Genomic DNA, 22,269 nt, shown 5'->3' with positions numbered 1-22,269 from the left:
GCGCTTAATCCCTGCGAAGAAGAAGTCACGATGCTTCATTGCGGGCGGCAGAAATGTGGTCGACTGCCCGATATATTCAACGACATGTCTTCACTGTGCCACGATTTAGTCACTCACGATCGCTTCATCGCAAAGTAACGTGTGGGTGCCTGGGAGTTTGCCATCTCCATGCCTCCTCCGTCAGGCCAACAGTAGAGCATTTGAAAATCAAAAATCTGCTCAAACCCAATTGAGAGACTCCGCCACTTCGACCGAATGACGCTTCCCTCCGTCGGGACTTAGACCCAGTTCCCACCGCCAGAATTGCTGTACGGCCTGCCTCGCATCAATCTCAGACTGGTCTCGTTGAACCTGCGCTCCTTGGTTGCTAGGTTTCATCCAAACTGCGTGGGCTCAGCCCTCAGGCGCCTACGTCTCCTCGTTTCCAAGGGGGTTTACTGTTTGCATTTGGTAAGAAAAAACAGGGGTGTTGAATTCGTTTCCCGTCTTTTTGCATTCTCTGCGCTTCTACGTCGACTCTCGTCTGCCATTGATTCGCAAAGCGACGGGGAAATGAGGGACCAGCGCATTCGCCCCGCGCCGCTCTGATGTGTCTCGTCGGGAGAAGTCGGAACAGCGCTGACTTCGGAGTTGCTGGCATTGGCTGCGCAAGTGGAGGTTTCAAATGCCATATTTCCGCTTTGTGGGAATTCCTGGCGGCCATGGGCTGACTCAAGTGGACTCTCTCTTCTGCCCGTTTATTTTTTCGCTTCTGTCCTAGACCAAATACCGAGCAACTAAGCAAGACAACCCCCTGCAAGTCGGTATGGATTGGGTCTGGGCGTGGCCACCTCCGATATAGGTCCCAGAACGCCAGCCAGGGGTTACATCCGCCCGGCCCTAGTTAGGGTGAACGGCTGAGCCGACTTCGGGGGGGCTTGGTTAGCGTTATGGGTAAATGGCAGATGCCATGTCGGACCCGTCACCGAGCTTCGCTTCGTGTCGTGACGAAACTCCACAAGGACGTGAAAGAATGGATGCGTAGCAACCATTCCCAAAGCCAGACCAGACATTTATAATTCCTGTTGCTCAAGTTGCTGACCAGAAGCCCGCTAAACATGCTCCGAGTATGGGGCTTGATATGTCACTGACATTTGTAGCCGGACAATTGATTTGTGACCAGAATCACAGAGCTGTTCATTCGTCCCCGTGTTCTAGCCGACCGTATGGATCCAATATGAGACGACTTCCTATAATATTGAAGCGTCATTGTTACTCAAATGCGGAGATGGAGGGTTGCTCCAGGAAGGCATAGGTGATCGTAACCGCTTCCAGGTCATATGTATTTTCTGTCCATCCAGATCAAGGATGCAGACACGTGCTGGTCGACAGGCTAACCTGCGAAACCCTAAGTCAGTCCCGGAACGACCAGCTTTTCTCACAAACTTTAAACCGCAGAGACAAAAAAAAGTACTTGTGGTATGTACTTGCCTGCGTGTGTGAACAAGCATCTTTTTGTGCACTTCGGTGACATTTGTGACGTAGCCCATGCATGCGTCGTTCCCAAGCGGTTCATCACCGAGTGCGGATGGTGTGTCTTATGTGGCTGGCATGTCTGTGCCGCTTCACATTAGGCTACCTGGGACGTTGGAATCCCGTCGGAGATGGCCCCCCTCCTTACTCCTTTTCTCCCCCTCCCTCCAGCTCTAGAAGCCAAGAAACCACGAACGTCTGTGCGTGGACACAGACAGGGTCGTGCTGAGCAAGGAACTATGAGATCTCGAACGCCTCCGGTCGGCGGGGTCGCATTTGGCATGGATGTGCCGACTAGGGGCATACCTGGCCTGCTATAGCTCAGATGCAGATGCAGCAAGCGGCCATCATGGTTGGCTCAAGATAAGACGGTTGAAGATGAGGCTCTGGTTGTGATTGGCCGGCTTCTCCAATTTCAAGTTGTCGATTTTTTGACAGCAACCCTTTTCGAGTTGGGCAACAACTGTCGATGCTGCAATGCAGTCAGACGCCCAACTCGCCAGTTGATGATATGCCGGAGAAGAGGGTGACTAGTTGCCTTTTCGAGTGCCATTCTGTACAGCAACGGAACATTGTTGCCATCTCATCTCTTTGCTGTTACGCCGCTCCCTGTCTGCATGTGCTCGGTGCTGCCCGCCATTGGTTAGCCTTCCCGTAAAGCCTGTATTGCTTGCAGTTGCGACGTGCATCACGCCTGGAACATCGCTCTCGCGGAGCAGACCGCAATCAAGCTGCGTCCTTCTGCTGAGCGGATCTTGTGTTGGGGGGTTCATTTGTCAGTCGGTCCGTCCATCGGTATCCGTGATCAATGCCGCCGCAAGCGCTTGAGGTAAGGACATAGGTCGCAGGCCAGATGCCCCTGGTCCTTCGTCGGCCGCTGCCGTCCAGCCGGTCGTGGACACCACCAAGTTCCGTAGATCGGAGGGCTGATAGGCAAACAAGAGATATACCGACCACTCTCATTCGTGATAGGATTTCGGAAACAGCTCGGAATCTGCGCAACATCGAGTCTTTGACGTAGCTTGGTTGATCTCAAGAATCACCATCTTTTGGAAGTGCCCTGACTGGTAGTGCAGCATTGACAGATAGCGCATGCAGGGCCGCGAGACATTGAAGCCAGCCCGGTTGACAGATGCTGGTTCTGCACGCTAGCAATGTAATAACAAGCAAGTCTCCCATCAGCATGTGCAAGCGCGCCTTTGAAATGGAACAGATGTTCAACACCATCCCCTCCCCCAACTTGCTCCCCCAATCACTTGCATCGATGCTGGAGTATCCCTTGTCCAAGAAGGGTCCGGGTCCAATTCCTTGGGGGCATCCTGCGGTTTATCAGGGGCCCCAAGATCCGAGGCGACTTCGGCCAAGGACTTCTTTGAAATACAAGCCGCTGATTGGTGCAAGCTCAAAGCTTGCTCGTTGATGACATTAACCTTTCAACGACTCCGTTTCGAGAGGGTAAAAAATGACTGGGTAGCCCCTGCTCGGCCCGCATGGAATGTGTGGGGTGCATCTCTGCTGCTGGATTTGGCCGAGGCGCTGGGTTTTTGTGTCAAAATTCTCTTACACACAGTATTCCGCAAGCGACGCTTGAACGGAAAGGGATTCGCTAGAGAGGCCAAGTAAACCATAGGACGTTGCTGTCCGGGATGTGCGGAAGAAGTTTGACCGTCCACCGCCGTGTCTGGTAGACCGTAGCACTGCGTACAAGTTTCGGGTGTCTACCCGAAATAAACTATCTAGGCGCCTTGAGTAGAGTAAATGCAGCGCTGAATGGCGTTCGGAATGCATCCGAAGTAGAGTCACAAGTGCATACAGCGTTTGATTCGCGGGGCAAAGTAAGGCATGGCGGCCTGTGTTTTTCTGATGAGTATTCGAGCCCAGCAGCGAGCAGAAAAAGCCATTAATCCACGGAGTACGCAGTAAAAGGGTCCGCTTGCCTCCGGCGTCATATACTCTGGCCCGATCTTCTTCAAGTTGGTCGATCTGAAATTGGGTCACCGCCATTGGCCAAGACTCTCAGGCGGAATACGGGATATGGCCCCAGAGGCGTGGCATCTCCTAACGCTAAGTCCGGGCGGAATATCCGAACGGAATGAAATGAATGGAAGCTGTGTTTGTCGGTCAAAGGGCGAGTTTGTGGAGTGCCAATTTGACCCAAACAATATCGGCAGCGTCGACCTAGCAAGATGAGGAACCTGTCGTCATCCATGTTCCCCCAGATGAGGCGACCGGGTTGTATGTTAGGTAACTTGGAGTCTTACCTCGAGGTTTTGAACCCAATGTCGTTCGAAGAAAAAAGAGAAGCCAGTATTTTTGCGGATTTGGGGGTGAAGCATTGCTAGGCTGGTAGCACAGCGTGACGGAATACCCAACGGTCAGGGGAGGGCCCCCGCAGAGCAACGTTGGCACGTCCGCCGTGGTGGGAGGGACCCAGCTAGGATTCTGGAGGAGGTGGTGGCGCATGGGGAACTAGATTGGCGGCACGTATTGCCTTTGATGGTAGCATGAGACGAAGGTTTGGAGCAATGGAGAGACTGGCGAGGAAGCGCGAGGTGGTGAGTGGGTGGATCGATTGTTAGGATGGTGGGTGATGGGTGAGCCGATGGGGAGGAAAGTCGATCGAGGTTGACGTGGCGGAAGATCATGAACATCCTGAAGTCGGGAGTGTGAGCAAGGGCGCTCCGGGGAAGCGTGGGATGCCGGGAGTTATTGCTGTGTAGCATTCAAAAGCCGAGACATTGGCCTGAGAAGGCTGAGATTGTCAGTACAAGCGCTTGTTCTGTGATGAGCTGGCTGTCAGTCTCTCTGAATGGCCGTTTCCCGAGGTAGGTAGGTGGTGTCGTCGATGGTGTCTTGCTTCTGGCCGATGTGCGGTGTTTTCTGGCATGTGGTTTTTAGGAGGACTCAGTAACACATTTCCCGAGAGCATGGTCCCCCATTAGAAGCAGCGTCGTTGGCAGCCGTGGTGGTCGATTGTCGAGCTGGCCTGGAGTACCTACGGCGTGCCAGAGCCGTGGAGGGGCAGAACGGTGCGCTGGACTGGTCCACTTTCAGGCCATGCTCAACCGTGGACAGGCTACCTGGAAGGGGTTATTTCCAAGGTTTGTTGCATGGTAACAGTCGAACAACGGCGGGCTTCCCAGGCAGTGTCGTGGGAGGCAAGGAGACTAGCAGGGTGGTGGCATGGTGGAAATGGTAGCATCAATTCTGATGACCAGGGGGCAGTGGAGAGGAGCGGCGAGCCCACTGAAGAGAGATGGATCATGGACCGAAAAACGGAGCAGGAGAGAAGACGACGCATGCCCCATGGACCGGAGGCGGGGCGGAGAGTGGCACCCGCAAGCAACCCACGGGTCCCGTTCTGTTAGTGCGCTGTCGAAGAGTCAGAGATTTGGAGACTCTCGCCAGACGTCGCCAATGGGAGACATACGTGTTGGATTGATCAATGCATTGATTGGACCGCGCTTCGCCCTGCTAAGGTATCCGTAAGTTGTTCGGAACCCACCATGCTACGGAGTACCTATAGTTTTGTCTTACACCTTCCAGTCTGCTTGGTTTTCGAAGAAGCGTACCTGTCGAGAACAGAAAAAAAAAGGCCACCCTGATGGAATTGGATGGGAGAGAAAGACCGACACGCCCGAGAGGAAGGCAGCAGCAACGCACAGACATAGCTGCGCCGTCCACGGAGCCTCTCTCACCGATACGTACCCCTCTTTTGGGCTCTTTCCTCCCATTCCATTTGCTGTCGCTGCTCATGCCGCCTTTTTGCATGACTGCCCGTCTCTCCTTCCTAGTACCTAGGTACGAGGTCGTGCCTTTCCTTCCCATTCTCATCCCATCTCAGTGCCTCTTGCAGCAACTTGCTACCTTACCTGCCTTCCCTTAGCTCTCGCATTTGGGGTCGGTACGTACCCCCATCTCATCCCACTTTGCATGCTGCAACCCCCCACTGCTCTTTTTCGGCCCATTCCCCTCTCAGTAAAGGTAGAAACGCGACAGGAAAACCGAAGAGAAGGGGGGACAAAAAAAAGAGAGAGGCAGAGCGCATATGCAACACCAGCACTTGAGCCTACTGCACCTCGCAAATTACCAGGGGAGGGGCCGTATGAATTCTCCAGTAAACAGGTATTCTTTAGCCTGCCTGTCTGCTTGTACCTTGGGCAGTGGATCAACGTTTTGCACAAGAGAGCCGCTGGTTGGCTAAACCTTTCTCTGGTCGGCTTGCCACAAGGTGAAAAAAAGTAACAAGGCAAGTGAGAACCTGAGCCAGCCCATCGGTCATCTCTGGCAGGAAAGCGCCAGTATCCCGAAAAGGGCCTTCCTGCCGTGTTATTGTCGTTCCGCGCCTCGTCCGCTCTTCGCACTCGTGCTCTCCGAACCCATTGCCCCGTTTTCCTACTAGGTACCTACCTAGGTAAGGCGAGGTAGGTATGTATTCCATGTCTCCATACAGGACCGTCTTATTCATCCAAATTGCATTGGCTTCCTCTGGTCTTGGGCTCTCTTGTCGTTCGGGTGGCCGCCGGCGATCGCCTTCTTCCCATCCATCTTGTTAGTCTCTTCTCGATACCCCCTCCAATCACCCTCCCCCAGCTTGGGCCCAGCGCCGACTCAGGACATTTACTCCTCCTCCTTCTTCACCCACTCCTCTCTCTCCCGTCTTCGCCCACACACTTGGGCCAATACACCAAACCTTTCATAAAAGGCTGCCAGTCTCCCACCTCCCACCTTTTCTGTTTTCCTCTTTCTTCCGCCCTCCCACTCTTCACGCGCGGTGCTACGACGGTAGAAAAGAAACCCTCTCGATCCCACTGCGCAAACATCTCGACCACATTCGGTCCATTACAATACCCAAAGCCTGTCGGTAAGTTCTATATACGTGTACTTACATAGGGACCGCCGTCTCAAGAACCGAGACACGGTCATGCCGTTCCCACTACATTTCACCTGCCTTACACACAATGCCACCAACCGCCCAATTGGGCCCAACAGCAAGGCACGTAGAGAGACGAGAATCGAAGCGGAGGGCTTGAGTATGTGAGAGAAGTAGGAGCGGAACAGACAGAGACACGAGTATCACAAGCGAGACACCGAGAAAGCAGCACTTGAAGAGACCAATCCATACGAAAACGGCAGTGCGAGTCTGAGCCATACACTTGACGAGAGAGCAGCATTGGCAACATCAATGGCTTTGAAAAGAACAACAGCAACGGCAACAGCAACAGCAATGGCACCTGGCGGCGCATCAGTTCGCAGCGATTTTGGCATCTCCGTCCTCCGTCCCAACTCTCTTTTCTCTGGGACAGCCGCACATTCTCTCCTGCACAGCGCTACACATGCACCCTTTTTACTTGGGCATGCGACTATGGCTGCAGACGACCCCACACACCCGTAGGCCCAGATGAGCGACCCCTGGTCGTAATCCCTGTGGATGTGATGTAAGGTCACCGCGGGAATGGAGCTTGCAATCGCCTATCAACCCCCCAAGCCAAAACAACACACCAACCAAAAAAAAAAAAAAAAATCTTGGAGGTTGTCGGCCGGTGGCGGCCTAGTATGGGCGGGACTGGCGTGTGCGACCATGTGCTTGTTCCCCCATTTCTACGACAGATTGGGGCCGGCTACTGGCGTCACCATTCTTAGCCGCATGCTTTGGCAACAGCTTGCCTCTCATTGGCTACGACCACGGCCTACGCCGGCACTGCATTCTGCAATGCTGCGCTACTGTCGCTGGCACTGGCAAATGGCATACTGACACTGGCATTGCAATCATCGTCTGTGGTCGGCAAAAAAAACAGAGACAGCACCAAACAGCTTTTGGCATCTGGCAGTGCTTGCATTTGCTTGACCCTCCATTGTCTGAGCTGCTTTGGGGTTGGATGGGTACGGCGCTTGCCAGCTGCTTGCTTGCTCTTGTCCTAGCCTGGCCATCCATGCCCGGCTTCGATTGCTTGGTTTGAGCGTTGCTCGCCCCATCTTGCCTTGCTCCCACTGCTACCGACAATGCCTCTCCTGGAGCCACGTTCTGCCGCCATTGCTTGTGGCATGTGCTGCTGCTTGCTACCTTTGCGCATTGTTGCTCGGAATGCTTGCCCGCCCGTCTTGGCTCTACGTCGTTGCGAACAGGGGTCGGGAATCAATACCACCGCCAGGCTTTCACTCTCGCTCACAGTTTACCTGATGCTCCCTCACTTCCGGACGACGTAGCAATCCGGTTCGGGAGTAGAGTTTGGCCTGCTCTGGAAATTTCCCCTCTGGTCCTCCGTGCGTCCCTCGCCAGCTCCGAGCTTAATTGAAGGATATCGCACCCCGCATCCAGTTCTCTCTAGCGATTTCTCCTCGCCACTCTTCTCTCACTCTCGAAACTCGCTGTCGACCATTCGCCTTATCTCTCACTGTCTCTTGCGTGGCCCAAGACCACTTGTGTGCTCTGTGCAACCCTGCGTCTCGCCATTGAGCGTTCACTGCCCCTCATCTCACCATCACCGAATCAAAATTGACCAACACATCTTCGTCCCTCAGTGTCACTAACTGAACCCGTTTTGGGGCGTGATAGATTCGTACCAGAGCCATTGCTCCTACCGATCGACTGCTGCCGACTGAAATAGTCCCTCCTCCGTCGACCTACACCAGCTCCTTCCACTGCAATCAGGCTCGAATCCTCGCCTAGCATGGGCCTGCACGAGGACTTCGACGACCGACAAATCCATATTGAATCTGAAAAAGAGCAATACACTCCCTATGAGTACCAGACGGACAACAATGGCTCCTGGGCGGGTGCTCTGCCGGTGAAGCAGTATGTTTCCTCGCCTTACAACTTTGAACATGTCCATACTGACGGTCGAATGCAGAGGATTGTACGATCCGAGCTTGGAGAAAGACGCATGCGGTGTCGGCTTTGCTTGGTATGTCTAGAAGATCAGACAGAGAACTGTTCTCAACTCTACACAAGCAACCACTGACACCTCTCGCAGCCACATCAAGGGCAAGCCCAGCCACAAGATTGTCAGCGATGGTGAGTTCAACAATTCTCTTGGCCCAATGTTCGCCCAACGGCCAAGCTAACCAGTCTCACAGCGCGCAACCTGCTTTGCAACATGACCCACAGAGGTGCTGTGGGATCTGATGCACGAGACGGTGATGGCGCTGGCGTCATGACTTCGATCCCTCACAGATTCTTTGTCAAGAACTTTGAAAAGGAGGAAGGCATTAAGTTGCCGCCTCTGGGACAATATGCCACGGGAAACCTGTTCTTTAAGCCAGACGAGGAGACTTTGCAAGAGTCCAAGAGGCAGTTGGAAGACATTGCCGAATCGTTAGGCCTGCGTGTCTTGGGATGGCGAAGGCCTCCCGTTGACTCGACTCTGCTTGGTCCTGCCGCCAAGTCCCGTGAACCCATCATTATGCAACCTTTCGTCGTGTTGACCTCCGCCTACGGCCCGACCAACGCCCCCGAAAACACTGATCCCGAGCAATTTGATGACAGACTCTTCGAAAGACAGCTGTATGTCCTCAGAAAGCGCGCCACTCACACCATTGGTCTCCAGAACTGGTTCTACCTCTGCTCCCTTTCCAACAAGAACATTGTCTACAAGGGACAGCTGTCTCCCGTCCAGGTTTACCAGTACTACTATGATCTCGTCAACGCCGACTACGAGGCTCACTTCGCCCTCGTCCACTCCCGTTTCTCGACCAACACCTTCCCCTCCTGGGACCGTGCTCAGCCTCTGAGATGGGCTGCCCACAACGGTGAAATCAACACTCTCCGCGGTAACAAGAACTGGATGAAGGCCCGCGAGGGTGTCATGCAGTCTGACATTTTCAAGGAGGAGCTCGAGGGTCTCTACCCCATTGTTGAGGACGGTGGTTCCGATTCTGCCGCTTTCGACAATGTCCTGGAGCTGCTCACCATCAACGGCGTCCTCTCTCTCCCCGAGGCTGTCATGCTCATGGTCCCCGAGGCCTGGCAAGGCAACACTCACATGGACCCCAAGAAGGCCGCTTTCTACGAGTGGGCTGCTTGCCAGATGGAGCCCTGGGATGGTCCCGCTCTCTTCACCTTCGCCGACGGACGCTACTGCGGTGCCAACCTCGACCGTAACGGTCTGCGTCCTTGCCGTTTCTACGTTATGGACGATGACCGCATTATCTGCGCTTCCGAGGTCGGCACTATCCCCGTCGAGCCCGAGAAGGTTATTCAGAAGGGTCGTCTCCAGCCCGGTCGCATGCTGCTCGTCGACACCCTCGCCGGTCGCATCATCGACGACAAGGAGTTGAAGGAGGCTGTCTCTAGCCGTCAGGACTTCCGCGCCTGGATCGACCAGGAGCTCATCACTCTGCCCAAGGTTCTCGAGACCGTTGGCAAGTCCATCGATGTTGCCGCCAAGCCCGACGCCTCCCGCCTGCAGGAGGATCCTCTTCTTCTGTCCTTCGGCTACACTCACGAGCAGGTGAGCTTGCTTTTGGCTCCCATGGCCTCTGACGAGAAGGAAGCCCTCGGGTCCATGGGTAACGATGCTCCCTTGGCATGCTTGTCCCAAGCACCCCGTCTCCTGTACGAGTACTTCCGTCAGCTCTTCGCTCAGGTTACCAACCCTCCCATCGACCCTATTCGCGAGTCGATCGTTATGTCTCTGGAGTGCTACGTCGGTCCTCAGGGCAACCTGTTGGAGATGGACAGCTCTCAGTGCGGCCGTCTCTTGCTTCCCAGCCCCATTCTCTCGATCCCCGAGTTCAACTCTATCAAGAACATGTCAACCATCCACCCCGAGTGGACTGTCAAGGTCATTGACTTGACCTTCCCCAAGAGCGAGGGCACCGCGGGTTACTTGCGCCACCTCGACTACATCTGCAACGAGACTACCGCTGCCATTGAGAACAAGGACCGCATCATTGTTCTGTCCGACCGCAACACCTCCAAGGACCGCGTCCCTGTCACTGCCCTCCTTGCCTCCGGAATGGTTCACCACCACCTGGTCAGCAACAAGTGGCGTTCTCTGGCTGCCATCGTCGTCGAGACTGCTGAGGCTCGTGAGGTCCACCACATGTGTGTTCTCCTCGGATACGGTGCCGATGCTATCAACCCCTACCTCTCCATGGAGTGCATCCTCAAGCTCAACCGTGAGAAGCTTATCAAGAAGAAGCTCACCGATGATGCCCTGATCCACAACTACAAGCACTCTTGCGATGGTGGTATCCTCAAGGTCATGTCCAAGATGGGTATCTCTACTCTTGCTTCCTACAAGGGTGCCCAGATTTTCGAGGCTCTTGGCCTCGACGAGAGCGTCATTGAGCGCTGCTTCAAGGGTACAGCTTCCCGTATCCAGGGTGCTACGTTCGAGGCTATCGCTGAGGATGCTTTCCGTTTCCACGAGCGTGGTTTCCCCTCCCGTGCTACTGTCGGTATCAGCGGTCTGCCCGAGTCCGGAGAGTACCACTGGCGTGATGGCGGTGAGGCTCACATGAACGACCCCACTTGCATTGCCAATATTCAGGATGCCGTCCGCACCAAGAACGACAAGTCTTACGAGGCCTACTCCCGCTCCCAGTACGAGCAGATCAAGGCCTGCACTCTCCGCGGTATGCTCGACTTCAAGTTCGAGGACTGCACCCCCGTCCCCATCGAGCAGGTCGAGCCCTGGACTGAGATTGTGCGCCGTTTCTGCACTGGTGCCATGTCTTATGGTTCCATCTCCATGGAGTCTCACTCCACTCTGGCCGTTGCCATGAACAGACTTGGTGGCAAGTCCAACACTGGTGAGGGTGGCGAGGATCCTGAGCGTTCTCAGCGTCTGCCCAACGGCGACACTATGCGATCTGCCATCAAGCAGGTTGCATCTGGCCGTTTCGGTGTCACCTCTGCTTACCTTGCAGACTCCGACGAGCTTCAGATCAAGATGGCCCAGGGCGCAAAGCCTGGTGAAGGTGGTGAGCTTCCTGGTCACAAGGTGTCCAAGTCCATTGCTCGCACCCGTCACTCCACCCCTGGCGTCGGTCTCATCTCGCCTCCTCCTCACCACGACATTTACTCCATTGAGGATTTGAAGCAGTTGATTTACGACCTCAAGTGCTCCAGCCCGCGCTCTCGCGTCTCTGTAAAGCTGGTGTCCGAGGTTGGTGTCGGTATCGTCGCCTCCGGTGTCGCCAAGGCTAAGGCTGACCACATCCTGATCTCTGGTCATGATGGTGGTACTGGTGCCTCCCGCTGGACTGGTATCAAGTATGCTGGTCTTCCCTGGGAGCTTGGTCTTGCCGAGACTCATCAGACTTTGGTCCTGAACGATCTCCGTGGTCGTGTTGTTGTCCAGACTGATGGTCAACTCCGCACTGGTCGTGATGTCGCCATGGCCTGTTTGCTCGGTGCCGAGGAATGGGGTTTCGCTACCACTCCTCTTATCGCCATGGGCTGCGTCTTCATGCGCAAGTGCCACTTGAACTCTTGCCCTGTTGGTATCGCTACCCAGGACCCCGAGCTCCGCAAGAAGTTCACCGGTACTCCCGAGCACGTCATCAACTTCTTTTACTACGTTGCCAACGAGCTCCGTGCTATCATGGCCAAGCTTGGTTTCCGCACTATCAACGAGATGGTTGGTCACGTCGAGGTTCTCAAGGTCAACGATGAGCTGCGCACCAACAAGACCGCCAACATCGACCTCTCTCTCCTTCTGACTCCCGCTCACAAGCTCCGCCCTGGTGTTGCTACTTTCAACGTCCGCAAGCAGGACCACAAGCTCTATGTCCGCTTGGACAACAAGCTCATCTCAGAGGCCGAGTTGACCTTGGACAAGGGACTCCCCTCTAGAATCGAGTGTGACATTGTCAACACTGATCGTGCCATGGGTACCTCGTTGTCTTACCACATCTCCAAGCGCTACGGCGAAGACGGTCTGCCTTTGGACACAGTCCACGTCAACATCAAGGGTTCCGCTGGTCAGTCCTTCGGTGCCTTCCTGGCTCCTGGTGTTACCCTCGAGCTCGAGGGTGATGCTAACGACTACGTCGGCAAGGGTCTGTCCGGTGGTCGCCTGATTGTCTACCCTCCGCGTTCCGCAGTCTTCAAGGCTGAGGAGAATATCATCGTTGGTAACGTCTGCTTGTACGGTGCTACCAAGGGTACCTGTTTCTTCCGCGGTGTTGCGGCTGAGAGATTCGCTGTCCGCAACTCCGGTGCTACCGCTGTTGTCGAGGGTGTCGGTGACCACGGTTGCGAGTACATGACTGGTGGCCGAGTCGTCATTCTCGGCAGCACTGGCCGCAACTTCGCTGCCGGTATGTCTGGTGGTATCGCCTACGTTCTCGACATCCACAAGGACTTCCTCTCCAAGCTCAACACTGAGATGGTTGAGGCCGAGGCTGTCGAGGAGCCCACTGAGATCGCTTACCTTCGCGGTCTCATTGAGGATCACCACCACTACACTGGCTCCGAGCTTGCTGCCCGCATCTTGGTTGACTTCAACCGTGCCCTTCCCCGCTTCGTCAAGGTCATGCCCGTCGACTACAAGCGCGTCCTCAAGGAGGAAGCCGCCAAGGCTGCCGAGGCCAAGCGCGCCGAGTACAACCTGCCCATCGTCTCCGGTGTCCACAACAAGAAGGAGGAGAAGGCTGCCAAACTCCAGGATATCGAGGAGACCATTGGTGACAACGCTGCTGAGAAGAAGCGTGCCCTCGTCCTTGACAAGACCAAGGGTTTCATGAAGTACCAGCGCCGTGCTGAGAAGTACAGGAGCGCAAAGACCCGTACCAAGGATTGGGCCGAGCTGTCCTCCCGTCTTGATGAGGACGAGCTCAAGTACCAGTCTGCTCGTTGCATGGACTGCGGTGTTCCCTTCTGTCAGTCTGAGACGGGTTGCCCCATCTCCAACATCATTCCCAAGTGGAACGAACTGGTTTTCCAGTAAGTATTCATCTGTCAGATTGAACGCGTGTGTTGTATCAAAGGCTAACAGTTCGCTCCAGGAACCAATGGCGTGACGCTCTCAACCGTCTGCTCATGACCAACAACTTCCCCGAGTTCACTGGTCGTGTCTGCCCTGCTCCTTGCGAGGGTGCCTGCGTTTTGGGCATCAACGAGGACCCCGTTGGTATCAAGTCGATCGAGTGTGCCATCATCGACCGTGGTTTCGAACAGGGCTGGATGATCCCCACTCCCCCTGAGGTCCGCACCGGCAAGAAGGTCGCCATCATCGGCTCCGGTCCTGCTGGTCTGGCCGCTGCTGACCAGCTCAACCGAGCTGGCCACACTGTCACCGTCTACGAGCGTGCTGATCGCCCCGGTGGTCTTCTCATGTACGGTATCCCCAACATGAAGCTTGACAAGCGCATTGTCAAGCGCCGTACCGACTTCATGGCCGCGGAGGGTATCAACTTCAAGTGCGGCGTTGCCGTTGGCGAGGACATCCAGCTCATGGACCTCAGAGCTGAGAACGATGCCGTCGTCATTGCCACCGGTGCCACCGTTGCCCGTGACCTTCCTATCAAGGGTCGCGAGCTCGAGGGTATCCACTACGCCATGGAGTTTTTGCACAAGAACACCAAGTCCCTGCTCGACTCTGAGCTCGAGGATGGATCCTACATCTCCGCCAAGGGCAAGGATGTCGTTGTCATCGGCGGTGGTGACACCGGTAACGACTGTATTGGTACCTCCGTCCGCCACGGCGCGAAGTCCGTCATCAACTTTGAGCTGCTTCCCCAGCCTCCCCCGGAGCGTGCCCGTGACAACCCATGGCCCCAGTGGCCTCGCATCTACCGTGTTGACTACGGTCACACCGAGGTCAAGCAGCACATGGGCAAGGATCCCCGTGAGTTCTGCATCATGTCCGAGGAGTTCGTCGACGATGGCTCTGGAAAGGTCAAGGGCATCAACACCATCCGCGTCGAGTGGACTCGCTCCGCGACTGGTGGCTGGGACATGAAGAAGATTGAGGGTTCTCAGCAGTTCTTCCCTGCTGACCTCGTCCTCCTGTCCATGGGTTTCCTCGGCCCTGAGGCCCGCATCCTCGGCGACGACATTGAGAAGGACGCCCGCAAGAATGTCAAGACCCCGCCTGGCAAGTACAGCACCAACATCCCTGGTGTCTTTGCCGCCGGTGACTGCCGACGTGGCCAGTCCCTCATTGTCTGGGGTATCAACGAGGGCAGACAGGCCGCCCGCGAGATCGATCTCTTCCTCGAGCAGTGCACCAGCCTGCCCGTCACTGGTGGTATCGTCAAGCGCACCGCCGGCGAGATCTTTACTCAGATCAAGCCCGTCCAGGCCTGAACACCCTTCCTCCTCCATCAACAGAAGAAACAAAGCGTTACGAAACGAAAAAAGAGATGATTTTTTTACAATGACCGCGAGGTCTCAAGGGGGGCGGATCGGGTCAAAAACAAAAGGCGTGTGGGAGGGGAGACATTGGAATTCCTGGAAATACCCTACACTACAAAAAGGTGTCTTGTTTGATACCCTCAAAAACCCTTGCTTTTATGAGCGACAAATTTTATATTGGCTTGTCGGTTTTGTCTGTTTGCCGTTATTATACTGTTGTCCTTTGGTCGAGTCATTTGGTCAATGGATGAGTGGCTTGTTTTTTTAGTGCTTATACCATCTTGCTTGATGTAAATACGTGAAACAATAGTAAACTTGTTCATAACACCTTTGAACCGAGATCTTATGAAGTGATGGTGATATGGTGGCACTTGCCTGGCATATATGATGACGGGTGGTCCCATCTGTCTGTAGCTGCTAGACACGATGTAGGTTTGTTCAGGAGGACTTTGATTTTTGGGGATGACCGGCATAGCTACCTCCTTGCAATACTAGCTAGGCATCCGCGCGGTGCTTTATCCGTGGTGTGGCATACAAGCCAAGTCCCCCAAACAGGCGCGCTCGAGAAAGTCCAAGACCTTACCAGACGTGTCTGTCTTATTCTGAAGATTGGCCAACTTCTTACACGCATAAGCAGATTTGGTCGCGAGGGATGGTTACCAAAGAAAGCAGCCTCACGTTTGATGGCATTAAGACGGGAAGTTGATCTGACATCTTTCTCTCTGTGTGTGTTTACTAATACCATGTTGCTATTGCGATACGAAGCGCCCGTGACATCTCTCATACCGCTCAAGTGTTTGGACATGACATTCGTGGCCAATTTGCCTCAGAGTACTATATATATATATATATATATATATATATATAGATGTATTTATACGTATGCTTTCACCTCGATTACTTTGCAACCCAGTAGCATTGTGCTGTCCCCTCGGAGTGTTCAACATCATAGTAGGGGTGGGTGAGTTCCTCTTCCTGCTTGGTGTCTCGCCTCCATCACGGAGAAGGATCTCATATGGGCCTTTGTAGAGCAGCAGAAAGGAATCAGCATTTATATGCTATTTGCTACTCGTCAACTTTTGGGCGGTGTCCGCCACGTATTCTACATGACTATATCAATAGTTCTAGGATATGACGAGAGGGAGTGAGGTATGTGTAGCCTTGTAGATGACAGGGCGACGATGTGGCTAGTGAAACCGGCGGGCGGAGAGAAGGTGTTCGTAAGACCAGGCTACACCGCCGCCCAGCGGTTGGAAGTCGACTGCTAGTGGCCCCCTCGGCCTACCATGGCTGACCTGAAAGTTCAACATGGTTGGAGTACAGCTTTGTATACAGTAGCGTATTGCCGCTTTCCACCTGCGTTCTACTTCTACCGATATCAATGACTGGTTTTCTTTCTCGTTTCGAAGATGGCAGGTGAGCCCCTACAGTTATCCTTCCAGGATCCGTGTCTGAAGCACGCGCTGGTTCCCTAGGTTGCTGGGATCTTGTGAATCACTCCGAAGTCAGAACCTCCCGCAGGTGGGTGAGTCTTTAGATTGTAAAAAGTCCCCCGAGATTTGACGAATGTCTGCTGTTACGAATATGAGTGAGAATTGTGGTCCCTATTTTTTACTTTGTGAGGGAAACTACGTTGTATTCTTGGCATGTAAGTCTGTATTTAGATACGGCTGACAGGCACCCCCTCCCTGATAAGTGCTCAAAGTAGACGTCAGAGTCGTCCTTCATCCTCGATGTCGGAGCATCGCGTAAGGCTGGGTGTCTCAATCATACTATCGAACAAGAGTTGCTAACCTTCCGGACCTATCAGTCCTCAGTACTGGCCTGGTTGATCTCTTCAGTTCCGGAGTCATGAATAAAGTACTTAGGCGGTAGCAAGCTCCGCAGATTGCAAATCAATCGTCTCGTCTCGCTTGGTAGGCTAGTTTAGAGGGGCTTAAGCGGCTTTTCTTTTGAGACCATCGATCTGCCAGCAAAGCCGATACTTTCTAGGGGGATTAAATTTTCTTCGCCAGCAGGCTTGGGAATGTCGGGGCCATCATTGCAAGGGCATAGGCAGGTTGTCGGCGGTAGCGGCAGCGGTTTTCCCGTCGCGTTTGGGATCAATGGTCATGATGACGGTGTATCAAGCAAACCACAGCAGGTAAGTCGACCATTACAGTCTAAGTCTAAAATTTATTAAAACTTCACATCTCTATGCGCCACACCGCCTTGGAGTATTCTACGCAGAATACGTGTTGAGAAGAGCGCGGCACTGAAGGGTGATTTAGTTAGACTGGATTGTGTCATACATTTCATTTTCAGCGCAAAATACTTGGCGATGTAGAGGAATGCGGCGCAAACAAGCAAACGGTCCGACAGTAGAGTCATCTTGAACACATCTCCGCCGCGGTCAAACCCAAAACCTCTCGCAAGGGTGGGGGACCAAATCCACACCGGGAGAAACCTAGCCGAATTTATAGGAGTACATTGCTGGTCAACTTCCTGGATCTTGCCTGGACCCTCCTCGTACTTATTGAAGCTGCCTGCATACAATACTGAAGATGTCAACATCGTGGAATCGAACTCTCGGGAGTTGCTGGCTTACCTAAGTCCTAGTCGAGATCGTGTATAAAGTGTACCTACCGCGTAGGTTGGCAAGGAACATCGGGATATAGGCCTACACCTCGATCGTGTCATCGAGTCTTCATGCACTCAACATCTACCAACACTAGTGTTAATTGCCCTAGACTATCAGAATACCTCAGCTCATGGAAGAATGAGTAATAATGGAAAAGAAGAAGAGACATCTGAGACAGATCCAAGCATTTTGTGCTTTCGTATGGACATTCCTACTGCGCTGAAGAAACTCCTGCTGGGCAGTCAGGAATGCGCAGAGCAGCAGCACTGTGTACAGATACATGCAAAGTGGATGCGCAGAAACAAAGGTCCCTAATGTGACGACTGTAGAAACCTACAGATGCTTAGGCTCGGTGGAGTGTCCTCAAGCTTTCGACAGTAGACTGTGACCATGATAATGAACCCAGAGCCTGAGGTGGTCCACAAGTTGCTCCCGAGACATATCCCATCCTGATCCAGAGCCTCAGTATCGTAGAATATCTATGCCTCACAAGTGGAAAATTTCCCTCTAGATACGGCCAGTCTCGAGATTGCCTCACAATCACACCACACCTATCCTCGAACCCCCCAAAAACTCTCATCAACATCACCTAACCCTTCAGCCCACTGCTCCACCATCTATGACCACCTCAGATAACTCCCTATCTCTAGATGCCAAACACCATCTAGATAGGTCTAAGCCGCAAAAGACCTCCCTTCGTAGAAACCCTCGGCCCGAATATCACCATTCGGTCCGCCAAACCTCGTGACAAAGGGAAACTGAACAAGGGGGCGGATACCGCCGAGCCCTTTGAGCCTCATATCAACGCCGAGTTTCACCCGGTGCGGCTCTCCCGGCCACACCCGCCAGATCTGGATTGGGTGCGTGAGTGTTGTGTCACGCCACACATCCCCCAACCCAGTACCTTCCCATACCGCCCTACCTATGTATGTACTAGAGGCTTGTCAGGAACAAGACATACCAGAGAAACAAATAACGGTCCCCCCTTGTCCTGTCACATCACATCACATTTACCCATGGGTTGGTTCTACGGTTACATCTGCCGAACGGACGCTAGTGCACCTCGGCGGAGCCTCCACTGTCCGTCATTCCCACAGGATGTTGGCCCAAAGCCTAGACAGTGCAGTGACACCACATGACAACGTCAGATTGTCACTTTGTTAGTCAGGCCATCCAGATCTCCGGGAAGGAAAACTTGTTTAGTCAGATCCCAGGGATCTCTGGGCACTACACCATCATTCAACGTCACTTCACCGAATGGGCACAGCAAGTTCATGTGATAGACTTCTGTCTCCTATCTGCCTAGAAGAACCTAATGGCTTGTGTTTTTGAACAAGCCTTACAAAATTGAGCAATGAGAGGGCCGTCCGGCTATGTCTCTCGTGAATCCTTGCGTCATGGGTATCTTTTTGACCTCTTTCGTCAGATGGCCGTATTGGATTCCCAAACGCCGAGCAAATGCTTCAATCCCCTTCCCGCCTCCGAGGTTGAAGAAGTCCCTGGTTCAAGTAGTAGCAAGTAAGAGCAAATCATCTGTGTAGGATCGTGTTTTCCCACACCCTTCCAAAAAAAGAAAAAAGTCCCCCCTTCCAAAAAAAATGAGCAAAATCGTTTGTCGTAGTTGAGTTTTCCTCAACGCCCAAAACTCCTTTCCGGAATTCCATTCGTGTTGTACAGGTCGTCATATGATACAGTCAAAGCGTGTCTTCGGCTCTGATCTCAAGCGTCGCGGTTAACGGTGCGCTGCGGGCGGTAGTTGGGTTGCTCGATGAACGTTCCCTGCTCCGGCAGGTAGCGGTACGCGTGGAAGTCGTAGCCGTAGGGCTTGGGCTCGATAGAGTAGAGCATGCCCAGAGGAACATCCAAGTCGGCGATCTCGTCACGGGTTAAATCCATAAAGTAAGCCATGAGCACACGGCAGACTGAGCGGTGTCCAACAATGAGAACGTGATCCTCGATACGCTCAATCTCGCGGACAATATCGCGCAAGCGAGCGATGACCTGGAGATATCCTTCTCCGCCGACACCCGGGTAGGTGTAATGGAGCTTATCCGCTGCGCGCTTCTTATACTCGGCAGGGAACCTTCTGGCGATCTCCTCATACGTCATGCCCTCAAAGAGGCCAGCGTTGAGCTCGTTCAGCACCGCCCAAGCCTTGACGTCGTAGTCGTCGTCGTTGTCGAACTGCTGTGCCGTCTGCACGCTGCGCTTCAGCATCGAGGTCCAGACGCAGAAATTCTTCTCGTCCAGCTCGCGGTTCAGCTCGGGGTACGGCGGGGTGTGGTCGCCAGCCTTGGGCGGGAATGACGATTGAGCGATCTTATCTTTCTGCTCAATGAGCCACTCCTTGCGCTTCTGGGTGATGAATCGATGGAGAGCCTGTCCGTAGAGCTCTCCGTCGGCGGTGAGGTCGGAATCTCCGCCGAGCTTTCCACTGCGGTTATCGACACTCTGTCCATGCCGGGTCAACCATATCTGGCGCGGCGCAAGGTTGAATGTCGTCAGGTAGGAGCTGATGCCACCGCTAAGAAAGCCCCGCAATCTATACTGGACCAGCTTGCGGCCAACATCAATCATCTTTGGCGGGGTGTTAGCGACTTGCGTCTCACTGCGCCAGAGCTTAAACATACCTGAATATACTGCATGTCGTGCGCCTCCTCGTACTCTCCAAGTGGGACATAAGCGCTCTCGTAGGCGGCGACACGTCTCTTGAAATCAGCAAGAGACTGGTGAGGATCCTTGTCCTTGTAGTCGGGGCCGGAAAGCTTTAAGCGCATGTTGGCCTCGAGAAGCTGCAAACACGTTAGAGGAAATTTCAAGAGACAAGCGCGGTGAGACCACTTACGTTCTGGTCATGGCAGATACTCTCGATGAAGAGAATTCCGAGCTTAGGCTCGCGCGCTTTGATTCGGTCAACCAGAAGCTGGCGGCGGTGAATGGTGCTATTTGTCGCGTCGAGGATGCCAACGGAACCGCCCTGGTGCAGAAGATAGTCCAGAAGCTCGTCCAGAGTGTCCAAAGCCACCTGCTCTCGGAGTTTGGCCGCAGTCTCGTTGGTCGGGTCAAAGAACTTGGCGGACTGGTCAATGCCGTCGCTCTCCTCATTGAGGTTCAGCTCCGCAGGCTCCTTATTGCCACGGGAAGCATGACCATTAAGCAGGATCGAAGCAGCCTGGGCCGGCGGGTCGAGTCTAACGGCAGCGGGCGAGTAGGCAGGCTTCATCGGCGAGCTCATGCCGGCAGCCACGCGTCTGCGATTTCCGACATTGAAGATTGTAGAGCTGTACTGCTGCCAAGACAGGTAGCGCTGAACCTTCTTGGTAATGTAGGACTTTCCGCGCGCGGGAAGTCCAACCATGACGATAACCAGCTTCGCAGCGACATCGCGGTCACTAATCTTGCCGTCGGGCGAGGCTCTCGAGACAGTCATACCAGGGACATTGAGTGTGGCGGGGTGGGGGCGAAGGCGCGGAGTGGTTCCTCCAGAATTCTGTCTGACAGGCGGGCTGTTGGTTTGTTCGATTAGCCAAGCTCCAGAATACGAGCAGTGTGAGATGTGGTAAAATAAATAAGCTCAGCCACCAGGAGGGAAGGAGTATTCGCTCGTGGTACCAATTTGAATTTTTTGGGGTCTATACGTACATTCTAGGGGAATTCGGGGCGGTCGAAACCACGCTTCGCATCGCAGGAGGGGTATCGGAGTTTGCGATCAAGGAGCGATCGCGGAGGGCGATCGGGCCACTCAAGTCGTTCATAGATCGAACGGCATGCGCCATAGCAGGAGGCGGGAGAAGGCCATCGTGAGGGTGAGAAACGGGCAGTGCCTGGGGCTCGGTGAGGTAGTTCGAGTTCGAGTTTGCGGCGGTGGTCGATTTGTTAGAGTGGGAGGGAGGCGATGACGAAGGGGCGCGTGAATCCTTGTTGGAGCTCATGGCCAACTTCGCCAGAGCAGATTGCTTGGCCTGTATAAGACCAAGGTCTTTTTTGTATGGAAAAGGGTATGTTAATACTCAAAAGCTTGTTCAAGAATGAATATGTCGATAGTGACGGCAGTAGACAAGAATAAAGTGGTGAAGAGTTGAGATTTGGGCGTGCAGAGGTAGAAGGGGAGAGAGAAAAAAAAGAATAGCTTGGGTGGTGGACTGGAGAGGTGTGGTTTGTACGGACCTGGGTGGTGATCAGGAAAGATTGCGGAAGGCATGGATGCGAATATGCGAGGCAGGCGGCAGGCGTGGGAAAAAAAAGACTACGCCGACGACCCTTTGTAAAAGGAAGGAGTCACACAGGGTGTGCGCCTGGGTATGGTAACTGTGGTTGGCTGGGCCTGCCGTTTAGAGCAGTCGCCGCTTTGTTGCTTTAGCTGGGTGCACCTGCTTCCTGGACTTCCTGGGCTGCTCCTGCCGTGAGAATTCTCTCTTCGGGGTCAGTTCAAAGGCCCTGTACCCAATCGCTGCGCTAGGATGGGGAAGCTGGTCGAGCTGTTCCAGGGTGGGTGATGAAATGTGGCGTCCAAGACGGCTAGCTCTTGCCTTAGCGTGCAGGGGTCTTGCCGGGTTCGCAGCAGGCGTGGTCTGGGCGGAATGAGAGAAAAAAGTGTTGAGAGGGGAACAAGACAAGGAACACAGCGCGTGTAAGTGCAAAGCGGTCTTGTTCTGGTGCGGAGGAGGACGAGGACGAGGAGATATCTACTCTATACAGAGACAGAGCACTGTAGTTCATTACCTGTAGGTTGATGGTACAGATAGACTACGATGGATGAGAATGCCAAATACTTTGTAAAATTGTATGGCAGTGATGGATGGCGAAAGTTGCAGTGCAAGCAAAAGAAGAC

At 53.9% G+C, this 22,269-nt stretch overlaps 2 protein-coding genes across 2 annotated transcripts; one reads left to right on the top strand and one right to left on the bottom strand.

Moving 5' to 3' along the window:
- Positions 1-8,183: 8,183 nt before the first annotated feature.
- On the top strand, positions 8,184-14,770 carry GLT1 (glutamate synthase [NADH]; the record flags this gene model as incomplete). Its single annotated transcript, XM_065757809.1, has 5 exons — positions 8,184-8,308; positions 8,364-8,417; positions 8,487-8,527; positions 8,590-13,405; positions 13,468-14,770. 5 exons carry the CDS (start codon positions 8,184-8,186, stop codon positions 14,768-14,770), a joined length of 6,339 nt encoding a protein of 2,112 aa, XP_065613726.1.
- Positions 14,771-19,157: 4,387 nt separating this feature from the next.
- PFK26 (6-phosphofructo-2-kinase) lies at positions 19,158-21,639 on the bottom strand (the record flags this gene model as incomplete). The annotated part of the gene is made up of 5 exons (XM_053198849.2): positions 19,158-20,015; positions 20,069-20,230; positions 20,284-20,944; positions 21,081-21,417; positions 21,606-21,639. The coding sequence occupies 5 exons, from the start codon at positions 21,637-21,639 to the stop codon at positions 19,158-19,160; spliced, it is 2,052 nt and encodes a 683-aa protein (XP_053043681.2).
- Positions 21,640-22,269: the final 630 nt, after the last annotated feature.

Source organism: Colletotrichum fioriniae, assembly GCF_027942845.1.
Source record: "Colletotrichum fioriniae strain IMI 355084 chromosome Unknown scaffold_7, whole genome shotgun sequence".
NCBI lineage: Eukaryota > Fungi > Ascomycota > Sordariomycetes > Glomerellales > Glomerellaceae > Colletotrichum > Colletotrichum fioriniae.
Note: the sequence above shows the minus strand (reverse complement) of the source record. Positions and strands in the feature narration are given on the sequence as shown.